The sequence below is a fragment of the Pipistrellus kuhlii genome, unplaced genomic scaffold, assembly GCF_014108245.1.
Source record: "Pipistrellus kuhlii isolate mPipKuh1 unplaced genomic scaffold, mPipKuh1.p scaffold_m20_p_71, whole genome shotgun sequence".
NCBI lineage: Eukaryota > Metazoa > Chordata > Mammalia > Chiroptera > Vespertilionidae > Pipistrellus > Pipistrellus kuhlii.
The window spans coordinates 622,625-633,823 of record NW_023425575.1 but is presented as its reverse complement, the minus strand read 5'-3'; the positions used below and the strand labels follow the sequence as shown (position 1 = coordinate 633,823).

General features: G+C 46.5%; 1 protein-coding gene across 2 annotated transcripts in view; it reads left to right on the top strand.

Annotated features, from left to right (window-relative positions):
- Window positions 1-11,199, top strand: part of LOC118710225 (zinc finger protein 850-like) — a 133,698-nt gene that overhangs the window by 81,463 nt on the left and 41,036 nt on the right. Inside the window, exon 2 of one of the 2 annotated variants that reach the window (XM_045575939.1) lies at window positions 8,183-8,309. The exons of the other annotated variant lie outside the window; for it this stretch is intronic. Coding sequence (XP_045431895.1) covers window positions 8,183-8,309 — 127 coding nt within the window. The remainder of the gene's footprint in view (window positions 1-8,182; window positions 8,310-11,199) is intronic. 2 annotated transcript variants of the gene reach the window in all.

Here is an 11,199-nt window from a genome sequence, read left to right as displayed (position 1 = left end):
CTTGTGCCCAAGGAAGCTAACTGTTGTCTAATTTATTGGACTGATTAGTGTTAGCGCCACAAAATGTAACATTGCAGAGGAACTGCCATTTTTAGAGGCACACATTCCCTAGATGCCAGTGATGGATTTATTGAGTTCTGAAGACATCAATGTAGAACTGCCAATCTCATGTCTCTTAGGTTTGTGAAATAATGAAGGGTTTTTCCTAAGTCTTCTTTCATCTTGGGTGTTCTATTTACTGTGTGGGTTAGCTTATAAGGAGGTCTGAGCTCTCCAAACATGATGAGGTGAAAACCTTTCATGGAGCCTCAAACATTCTTTGACCTTGACTGAACAGTGTGGTGTATAAATTAACTTAGCCATTTTCATGGCTGCCCATATTTTCCTAATAAACACTGTAGATTGTGAACTCTCTTTTCCTCATGGGAAGATGGAAGCTTTGAGGCAAAGTGATCACTCCAACAATGGGATAGCTGTGACAACCTCAAGTATACCTTCGAGCTGCGTCAATATTTTTCTTGTTTTTCAGGGATGCCAATATATTTGAAGACTGTCTCTTTCCATGTCTTGCAGAGGGCTATGTGCCCTAATGCCTTCAGTTCCATGGGTGACCGTCACTGGTAGGAGGACCATTGCAGTTGAGGGAAACATTCTCGCTATAAAAACAATAGCCTAATGGGTTTTGGAAGGGAGTGTAGCCCATTTGATGGACTGTCCCTCATCTAATTGTGCATCCAGGAATGTTTCTGGGCAAAAGTGTACAGTAGCTCAACCAAAGGACTTATATGCATGCATATAAGCCTAATCCATGGACACAGACAACAGGGGGTGCGGCTGACTTGGAGGTGGAAGTAATGGGACCATAGGACATATATGTAATACCTTAAAAAATAAATTTTTAGCCGAAACCGGTTTGGCTCAGTGGATAGAGCGTCAGCCTGCAGACTAAAAGGTCCCGGGTTCGATTCCAGACAAGGGCATGTACCTTGGTTGCGGGCACATCCCCAGTAGGGGGTGTGCAAGAGGCAGCTGATCAATGATTCTCTTTCATCAATGTTTCTAACTCTCTATCCCTCTCTCTTCCTCTCTGTAAAAATATCAATAAAATGTGTGTGTGTGTGTGTGTGTGTGTGTGTGTGTGTGTATATATATATATATATATATATATATATATATATAATAAAATAAAATTTTAAAAAAGAATAATACAAGAATTTAAAAAAGTGTACAGGAGTGTTGTTTACACAGACCTGAGGATCTGAGGCATGTTTATCTTCTGAGGACACACTCTCTTTGATTATCACCAAGAGGTTTGGTATATTTCTGAAGCCTCTTAAATGTTCACCTCAGAGCCATGGGTACGTGTTTTGTTACTCTTGCTAATGCCCACTCTTCAATCTACTTGTTTTTCCTCATTGCTGAAACTTTGCCAACTATTTTGTTCTAGGAATTTTCATTTTCACTTAAACTTTCAGCTCCCCAATAATATTTACCTCTGCACCTCAGCCATTTCTCTTACTGATTTCTCTGTACTGCTCTCCAACTGTGACCCATGACTGTGGTGCATTAGCGTGTGCCCATCCTATCTGATAAAAGAGTAATATGCAAATTGACCATCACTCCATTCATAATATGCCTTCCACCATGAGGTTAATTTGGATGCCCCCATGTGGACATAAGATGCCCTTCAGGGGAGGGCAGTTGTGGACAGTTAGGGATGACCAGGCCAGCAAGGGAGGTCAATTGTGGCGGACCAGGCCTGCATGAGAGGACTTTGTGATGGACCAGGACTGCAAAGGAGGGCAGTTGTGGGTGATCAGGCCAGCAGAGAGGGCAGTTAGGAGTGAGCAGGTCAGTATAGGAGGGCAGTTGGGAGAGACCAGGCAAACAGGGATGACAGTTTGGGGGCCCAGGCTTACAGGGGAGGACAGTTTGAGGGGTCCAGGCCTGCAGGGGAGGACAATTTATGGGGAGCAGCCCTGCACGGGAGGGGAGTTGGGGGGGGACCCTAGCCTGCAAGGTAGGGCAGTTGGGAGCTACCAGGCCTGCAGGAGTGGGCAGTTGGTGGGTGCCAGGCCTGCAGGGGAGAGCAGTTAGGGGTGACCGGACCAGCAGGGGAGGGCAGTTAGAGGTGACCAGGCCTGCAGTGAAGTACAGTTAGGGGTGACCAGGCAAGCAGGGGAGGGAAGTTTTGGGCAATTGGCTGACCTGGGGAATAGGCATCGATCAGGCTGGCAGGGGAGTGATTTGGCGGTATCAGGCTGGCAGGCAGAAGCGGTTAGGGGAAATCAGGCAGAGACAGGCAAACAGTTGGGAGCCAGCAATCTAGACTGTGAGAGGGATGTCATCCCTTAAGGGTCCCTGATTGGAGAGGGTGGAGGCTGGGCTGAATGATACTACTTCCCACCCTGGGCCAGTTTTGTTTTTGTTTTTGTTTTTTTAATATATTTTATTGTTTTTTTACAGAGAGGAAGGGAGAGAGATAGAGAGCTAGAAACGTTGATGAGAGAGAAACATCGACCAGCTGCCTCCTGCACACCCCCTACCGGGGATGTGCCCGTAACCAAGGTACATGCCCTTGACCAGAATCGAACCCAGGATCCTTCAGTCCCCAAGCCAACGCTCTATCCATTGAGCCAAACCGGTCTCGACTATGAATTGCTTTTAATTAGATTTCATTTCAGACTATCCTGTGTGGTTACCCTAGGACTCTGAGTTGCTAAGGCTGCCATTCAGGCCTCCAGGGAACAAGCCAGGTTTAATATGGGGTCCCTTTTCGTTTACAAACTCTCCCACTTTATCCAAAATTTACTTATTTTAATTGAAGTTAAAATTATAATAAAACAAGAGAATTACACACACACACACACACACACACACACACGCATGAGCTCACTCACCCTGCTAACCTGTGTGTCACTCCCATCTGCTTGCCACATCACCAGCATACTCTCAAATTAGCGGTTAATTTGATCCTTGAGGGTGTGTGTGGGTGTGTGCTTTGTGAACACAGTCCAGGAGAAAACTCCCTTTCAGCTGATCTGAATTTTGAGCACTCCTTTCTATCAGAGACAGAACCATGGAATGAAATGCAGAAAAGCCATAGTGGTAACTAGTCATCTGTTGTGGTGACATACCCTCTCATAGGCAACAGAACCAGGCAGAGGAATGCAGAACGTTAAAAGCAAGTCAAGCCTGGCCAGTGTGGCCCAGGGTTTGAGCATCATCTATGAACCAGGAGGTCATGGTTTGATTCCTGGTATGGGAACATGCCCTGGTTGTGGGCTTAATCCCCAGTACTAGGCATGCAGCAGGAAGCCAATGAATGATTCTCCCTTATCATTGATGATTCCATCCCTTTCTCCCCTTCTCCCTTCCCCTCTCTGAAATCAATAAAAACAGATTAAAAAAAATAACAACACAGCCAAAACCAGTTTGGCTCTGAATAGAGTATCGGCCTGCGGACTGAAAGGTCTAGGGTTTGATTCTGGTCAAGGGCATGTATCTTGGTTGCAGGCACATCCCCAGTGGGGGGGTGCAGGAAGCAGCTAATCGATGTTTTTTTCACATCGATGTTTTTTGTTTTTTTTTAAACTTTTTTTTTTAAATAAATCTTTATTGTTCAGATTATTACAAATGTGATCCTCTTCCCCCCCCTCAATTGCTCCCCTTCACCAGGTTCCCACCCCACCCTCTGTCCTTTCCCCATCCCCCATCGTCCTCATCCATAGGTGCACAGTTTTTGTTCAGTCTCTTCCCGCACCCCCACCCCCCTTTTCCCTGAGAATCGTCAGTCCACTCCCCTTCCATACCTCTGATTCTATTATATTCACCAGTTAATATTGTTCATCAGATTTTTTAATTCCCTTGGTTTTTAGATTCACTTGTTGATAGCTACGTATTTGTTGATCATAATTTTTATCTTTATCTTCTTCCTCTTCCTAAATAACCTCCTTCAGCAATTCATATAATTCTGGTTTGGTGGTGATGAACTCTTTTAGCTTTTTTTTATTTGTGAAGCTCTTTATCTGTCCTTTGATTCTGAGTGATAGCTTTGTTGGGTAGATTATTTTTGGCTGTATGTTCTTGTTATTCATCACCTTGAATATTTCTTGCCATTCCCGTCTGGCCTGCATGGTTTCTGTTGAGAAATCAGCTGACAATCTTATGGGTGCTCCTTTATAGGTCACTACCTGCTTTTCTCTTGCTGCTTTTAATATTCTCTCTTTGTCTTTTGCTCTTGGAATTTTAATTATGATATGTCTTGGTGTGGTCCTCCTTGGATTCCTTTTGTTTGGGGTTCTGCGGGCTTCCTGGACTTGTAAGTCTATTTCTTTCACCAGTTGGGGGAAGTTTTCTGTCACTATTTCTTCTAGTACTCTTTCGGTATCTTGCTCTCTCTCTTCTGGAATCCCCATAATTCTGATGTTGGTTCGCTTGAAATTGTCTTCAACTTTCTGGATTCTTTTATCTTCTCCCTTCTGCAGAGGAGTGTCCTCTGGCTCTTTGTGTTCTAAATCTTTGTCTTGATTCTTGCGATCTTCCAGTCTGTTTTTAGGACTTTGTATAATATTTTTTATTTCAGACAATGTTTTCTTAATTTCTTGTTGGTCCCTTATTATTTCTAGTTACTCCCTTTTCATATCCTCATAGGTCTCATTTATTTTATCGGCCTTTTTAAGGATATTGTTGAATAACCTAAAACTGTAGTTTTGAACTCAATGTCCAATCTTTTCTTTTCCTCCATCTCCTTCCTTTGTGTCCTTCTTCTTGTCTGCATTTTAGTTGTTTCCCTGATTTGATTAAATAGCTTTGTGTGCTAGGTGTTCTGGTAGAGCCCAGTAGCACAGCCTTCCCAGTTACCTGCAGTGGACAGTCTTGGTGTAGCCCTTTGTGGGCTGTGTGTGCAGTCTTGTTGTTAAGCCTTGCTTATTGTTGGTATCATTGGGAAGCGTTGATCTCCAAGCCAATTGGCTGTGAGGATCAGCAGTGTCTCAGCTAGGAGGGTTTCCGTACTCTGCTTGAATAGGGCGGGGTCTCAGGGTGGCGCAGACAATCTTTGGTTCCCTGTCAGTCTCGCCTTAGAAAAGTCCTGTTCGTGGAGAGTTTTGGAAGATTGGTTGCAGGCGCGCGCACCTCTTTGGTAAAGGCGCAGACAAGTTTTGGATTCCTGCAAGTCCCTCCTTAGAGAAGCCAGCCTCTGGGAGAGCTTCTGTGCTCAGCCACAGGTAGGGCGGAGTCTTGGGTTGGTGCAGACAAACTTTGTTTTCCCTTCGGCTCCTCCCCAAGTCCCGCAGTAATGGCCTCTGGCTTCACACACCTCCAAGAGATCTCTGCCCACCGCCTGACAGTCTGGCCTCTCCCTGTCTGGGGCCGTTTATCAGAGCAGTAGGGTGATTCTGTTTTCCTCTCGAACAAGAAAGCCAGCCGCGTTAGCTGTTCGCCCTCTCAGCGCCAGGAGTAAGCCAGTAGCGAACTCAGCCCGGCCCGCCCTCTCTGCGTGCAGGGAGTAAGCCAGCAGCAATCTCGGTCCGGCCCTTCCTCTCCACACCGGGATTAAGCCAGCACCTTTTCGCGCACACAGTTCTCCGTACCTTCACAGTTCCTGCGGTTCAGCGTGCCTTCTCTCTCCTTCCCAGATGGCAGAGCCTCCTCTCAGCCAGCCGTCTGGCGCTTCAGGGCAATGCCTCCCCTGTTTTTCAGTTCTAAATTCAAATTTGTTGTGGTAGGCTGCATTCGGGTGTCTACCCTATGCTGCCATCTTGGTTTCCTCCACATCGATGTTTCTAACTCTCTATCTCTCTCCCTTTCTCTCTGTGAAAAATCAATAAAATATATTTAAAACACACACACACACACACACGAGAATTCCATGTTTACTATTTCAAAGACTGGGCCTACATTTTTGGGTTGTATTTGTCAAATATATATACGATGGTGTAAGTAGGTCATCTCTGTGATAAAATTTTTGATGCAGGCATTCCTCTGTAATTATGACTGCTATATTTGGATTGTGGGATCCCTTAACACGACCCGCGTGGTTCAGAGCCCACTCAGGGTCTGGTTTCTGGAGAAGGCCGCACACTAAAATGAAGAGACTGGAAAAGAGTTAATTTGGGAAAATGGGGCCCAGGCGGGAAGTCTACCTCTAATGGGAAGACTAACTGCTCTCTGGCCTTTTACCATTCCTTTTATTGAGATTCTGAAACAAAGACATCTCTTAGGCGGGAAGTTCCAACAACAGAAAATCAACTTACATTTACATATGATTAACAAATTAAAGTTGCCTCAAGCACCACTATCTCTACTAGACAATGAGTTAATAGCTCTGACCATTCAGAGCCATCAAGGTCGCCTAGCTCTTTTTACATTTTATCTCCAGTGACAATGTTAGGTTTCTGTTCTCAGCATTGGATCACAAATAATGTGTGTATGCTTTTAAACATGGGTTTTTAAACATGGGTTTTTAAAAATTGATTTCAGAGATAGGAAGGGAGAAGGGACAGGAGGAGACAGAAAAACATCAATGATGAGAGAGAATCGTTAATTAGCTGCTTCCTGCACCTCCCCTACTGGAGATCAAGCGCAAAGTAGACACTTACCCTGACAGGTAATTGAACCCTGACCTCCCAGTTCACTGGTCAACACTAAACCATTCAGTGACATTGGCCAGGCCAGATTATCTCCTTTCATCAACATGAACTCAAGTCCCTTCACCAGGAAAAATTCTTCCAATAGGCTTTCAAGCTGACAACTTTCTTTCGCCACTTCCAAAACACCTCTCTCCTGAGGAAGGGACATTTCATAACCCTTCCAGTGGCGATCTCCCGGTTCCTCTCTTGGACTCAAGGACTACATTACCCAGAACACCCTGTGAGAAAGACAAACCGCTTAGCCAATCAAGGGTCAGAAATGGTGCCTCCGCGCGAAGCTTAACGCGAAGGGGCGGGACTTCCGGCGTCTTCACCACGGCCGTCTGACTACACGAACACAGTCGACATCGGCTCCGTTTGGAGGGTCCACGTCGCTGGGTCCCGGTGGCGATACCCCCACAGAGAAGGAGTGAGATCCGTAGCGCCCACAGCACACGCGCGGGGGTGAAGCCCGGTGTCCGCACCCGGGTGACCCTCTCCGCGGCCCGGACAGGCCCCGCCATCCCCGCGGCGGCCGCTCCCCCCCGCCGCCGCCGCCGCCGCCGCCGGGCCCCGCGCTCACAATCGGATGGCGGCGCCCGCTCCGAGGCGCGCGGCTGAGGTGAGTGCGGTCCCCCGGGCCCCACCGCCTCCTCACCCCGCACCCCACAGCCCGGTGCGGGCCTGTCCCTCCTGCAGCTCCGTCCGCGGGGAGGACCGTGAGGAAGGCGGAGGGGAGGGCGGAGCGCGGTGGCTTCTGAGGACACAGCCAGTGCGGGACGGAGAGGACAGGGGTGACCGGCCTCCGAGGTTCCCCTGACGGTGTGGCTGTGAGGATTGGCGGGCAGATCGGAGGCTGCAGGGAGGACTCACAGCCTCATGGGGGCTTTCCCGGCTGTGGGGTCCCTCAGAGGACGGGCGGTCCTGCGTCAGGCTGCGGTACAAGCACTTTAGGATACCATATGCCAAGTTCAGGGTTGATCTAGTGCCATGGAGTAGGAAGGGGACAGAGCTGAGGGAGTGAACTTGGGGCCTGAAGAAGGAGGACATTACACAGTGATGTGCAGGTGTGAGCTGATGGTGCTGGGGACCTGGCCTGGAGACTCAAGGGAGAAGCATAAGCGGTGGTTTGGCTTTGTCTTGGAGGCAGGATGTGGGAGACTAGCTTGGCAGGAAGGCTGGGGCCCTGCAGGCATGGCCCAGAGCTTAGGTGCATGCCCTCCCAGGAACCTAACCCTCTGCTGTAACTGAGGGCAGTCACAGTGAGTAATGGGACTGTGATGAGAGAGCAGCCTGCAGTGGCATAAGGAGCTGGTGTCCACACTAAACTGGGGAGCCCTGGAGGGGTCGAGGGGAGGAAGATGGTAGACGTGTGAGGAGTAGGATTGTGTGTTCTCAGAAAGAGCTTTGGTCTCAGTAGTTTCAATTCTAGGAGTTTAAAATTGGCTGCGGTGCAATTGGATGCTACCCAGACACACTCCCAGGACCAAATTGGAATTACAACTAAAATAAGATTAAAAAATCCTGAATAATCGTCTCCATTTTTACAGGTTGGTGTGACCTTTGAGGACATTGCCCTGTACTTCTCCAGGGAGGAATGGAGCCTCCTTGATGAGGGTCAGAGACAGCTGTACATGAATGTGATGCTGGAGAACTTTGAACTTCTATCCTCCCTGGGTAAGACTTTCACTCTCAACAGAGACCCATTGACATTACACATCCTCATGCTCTTACCCCGGATGTGCTCTGTCCTCACTGCTTGGCTTTCAGTTTTGTGGGCCCTTGCTGTTCTTGGTGGGACTGGTTTGTTTGCTCTGCCCTTTTATTTTTCTGAATCACAACACCTCCCGTACTGAACTCCTAGGGAGGGATTTGTGGTTGTTATTGTGGCAGGGAGCCTAATGGATTCCTCCATGATTAGTGAGAAAAAGCATTTTTTTTTACATTCCTATTGATCCTTTGTACAAATTTTGGAAAAATTGCCTCTACATCTTTAGGCTGTGTTTTTTTTGTTTGTTTGTTTTTAAGTGTGTGTATATATATATATAATTGATTTTTAAAAAAAATATATTTTATTGATTTTGTATAGAGAGGAAGGGAGAGAGACAGAGAGTCAGAAACATCGATGAGAGAGAGTCATCGATCAGCTGCCTCTTGCACACCCCCTACTGGGGATATGCCCGCAACCAAGGTACATGCCCTTGACCGGAATCGAACCCAGGACCCCTCAGTCCCCAAGCCGACGCTCTATCCATTGAGCCAAACCGGTCTTGGCTATATTATTGATTTTTTTACAGAGACAAGAGAGAGGGACAGAGAGCTAGAAACATCAATGAGAATCATCGATCAGCCGCCTCTTGCACCCTCCCCCCCCTCACCAGGGATGTGCCCGCAACCAAGGCACATGCCCGTGACCGGAATCGAACCTGGGACCCTTCAGTCCACAGGCCAACGCTCTTATCCACTGAGCCAAACTGGTTTTGGCTTTAGGCTGTTTTTTAGAAATATATTTTTATTGGTTTCAGAGAGGAAGGAAGAGAGAGAGAGAGAGAGAGAGAGGAGAGAGAGAAACATCAGTGATTCCTTAACTGGTTTGACTCAGTGGATAGAGCATTGACCTGTGGACTAAAGGGTCCCAGGTTTGATACAGATCAAGGGCATGTACCTTGGTTGTGGGCACAACCCCAGAAGTGGGTGTGAAGGAGGCAGCTGATTGATGTTTCTATTGCATTGAAGTTTCTAACTCTAAACTATCCCTCTCTTTTCTCTCTGTAAAAAATCAATAAAATATATATTTTTTTAAAAAAGAAAGATCAATGATGAGAGAGAATCATTGATAGGCCTCCTCCTGCACACCCCCCGGCATGTGCCCTGACTGGGGATCCCATCCTATCCACCGAGTTCATAGGTTGATACTAAGTCACCCAATCACTGAGCCACATCTGGCCAGCTTAGCCGATTTCATTTTTTCTTTTGGTTTTTAAATTTTATTTAAAGAAAATGATTTTAAATATAATGTGACATTCAACATACCTTAATATTTCAATAAAAATGAACATTTATATAATAATAATATTTCAAGAATAAAAGTATTTTAAATATAATAATACTAGAGGCCAGGTGCATGAAATTTGATCCTACCGGAATTGAACCTAAACGGGCAGTCAGACACACCTCTCACAGTTGACTCCCAAATACTTGCCTGTCTGCCTACCTTATTGTCCCTAACTACTTCTGCCTGCCAGCCTGATTGATGCCTAAATGCTCTCCTACCAGCCCGATTGCCCCCAAGCTGGCCTCCCCTGTAGACTTGGTTCCCCTCAACGGCTCTACCCTGCAGTACTGGGTCCCCGCAACTGCTCTCCCCTGCAGGACTGGGTCCCCCTCAACTGCCCTTCCAAGGCCTAGATGCTCCCATTTCCCTCCTCATCTGTCCTGGTCACCCCTCACTGCCCTCCCCTGCAGACTTGATTTCCCACAACTGCCCTCCCTTACAGGCCCGATCCCTCCCAACAGCCCTCTTCTGCTGGCCATCTTGTAGCCGCTGTCTTGGGTCCACATGGGGACAGCCATCTTGTGTGTTAGAGTGATGGTCAATTTTTATATAACTCTTTTATTTGATAGGGTTACCAAAACTGTATCACAAAAGTTGTAGGAAATATGCTGGAACCAGTTTGGCTCAGTGGATAGACTGAAAGATCCCAGGTTCGATTCTGGTCAGGGGCATGTACCTTGGTTGTGGGCACAACCCCAGTAGAAGATGTGCAGGATGCAGCTGATGATTGTTTCTCTCTCATTAATGTTTCTAACTCTCTATCCTTCTCCCTTTCTCCCTGTAAAAAAATCAATAAAATATACTTTAAAAAAAAAGTTTTAGGAAATACTAAAAAACACCAGGATTATTTGTATTATATTCTGTAATATTTTCCCCCTTCTGAGGCTGAGATGGGTCTTTTATAGACAGCATATAGTTAAAAAATAGGGTAGAAAAATTAAATAGAAAGAGAGATTCTTTTTAAAAAATTTTTTTATTTTTATTGATTTTTCAGAGGAAGAGAGGGTGATAAGAGAGTTAGAAACATCAATGAGAGAGAATCATTGATCAGCTGCCTCCTGCACACCCCCTACTAGGGTGTGCCCGCAACCAAGGTACATGTCCTTGACCGGAATCTAATCCGGGACCTTCTAATCCTCAGGCCGACTCTCTATCCACTGAGCCAACCGGTTTCGGCGAGAAAGAGAGATTCTTTTTTATTTTTTATTTTTTATTTTATTGATTTTTTATAGAGAGGAAGGGAGAGAGATAGAGAGAAACATCAATGAGAAAGTCTTCGGTCAGCTACCTCTTGCATACCCCCTACTAGGAATATGCCTGCAACCAAGGTACATGCCCTTGACTAGAATCCAACCCGGGATCCTTCAGTCCCCAAGCCGACGCTCTGTCTATTGAGCCAAACTGGTTTAGGCAAAAGAGAAATTTTTAAAGGCAGCAAGAGAAAAGAAAACTGTTACCTACTTACAAAGTAGTTCCCATAAGGCTGACACCTGATTTTCCATCAGATACTCT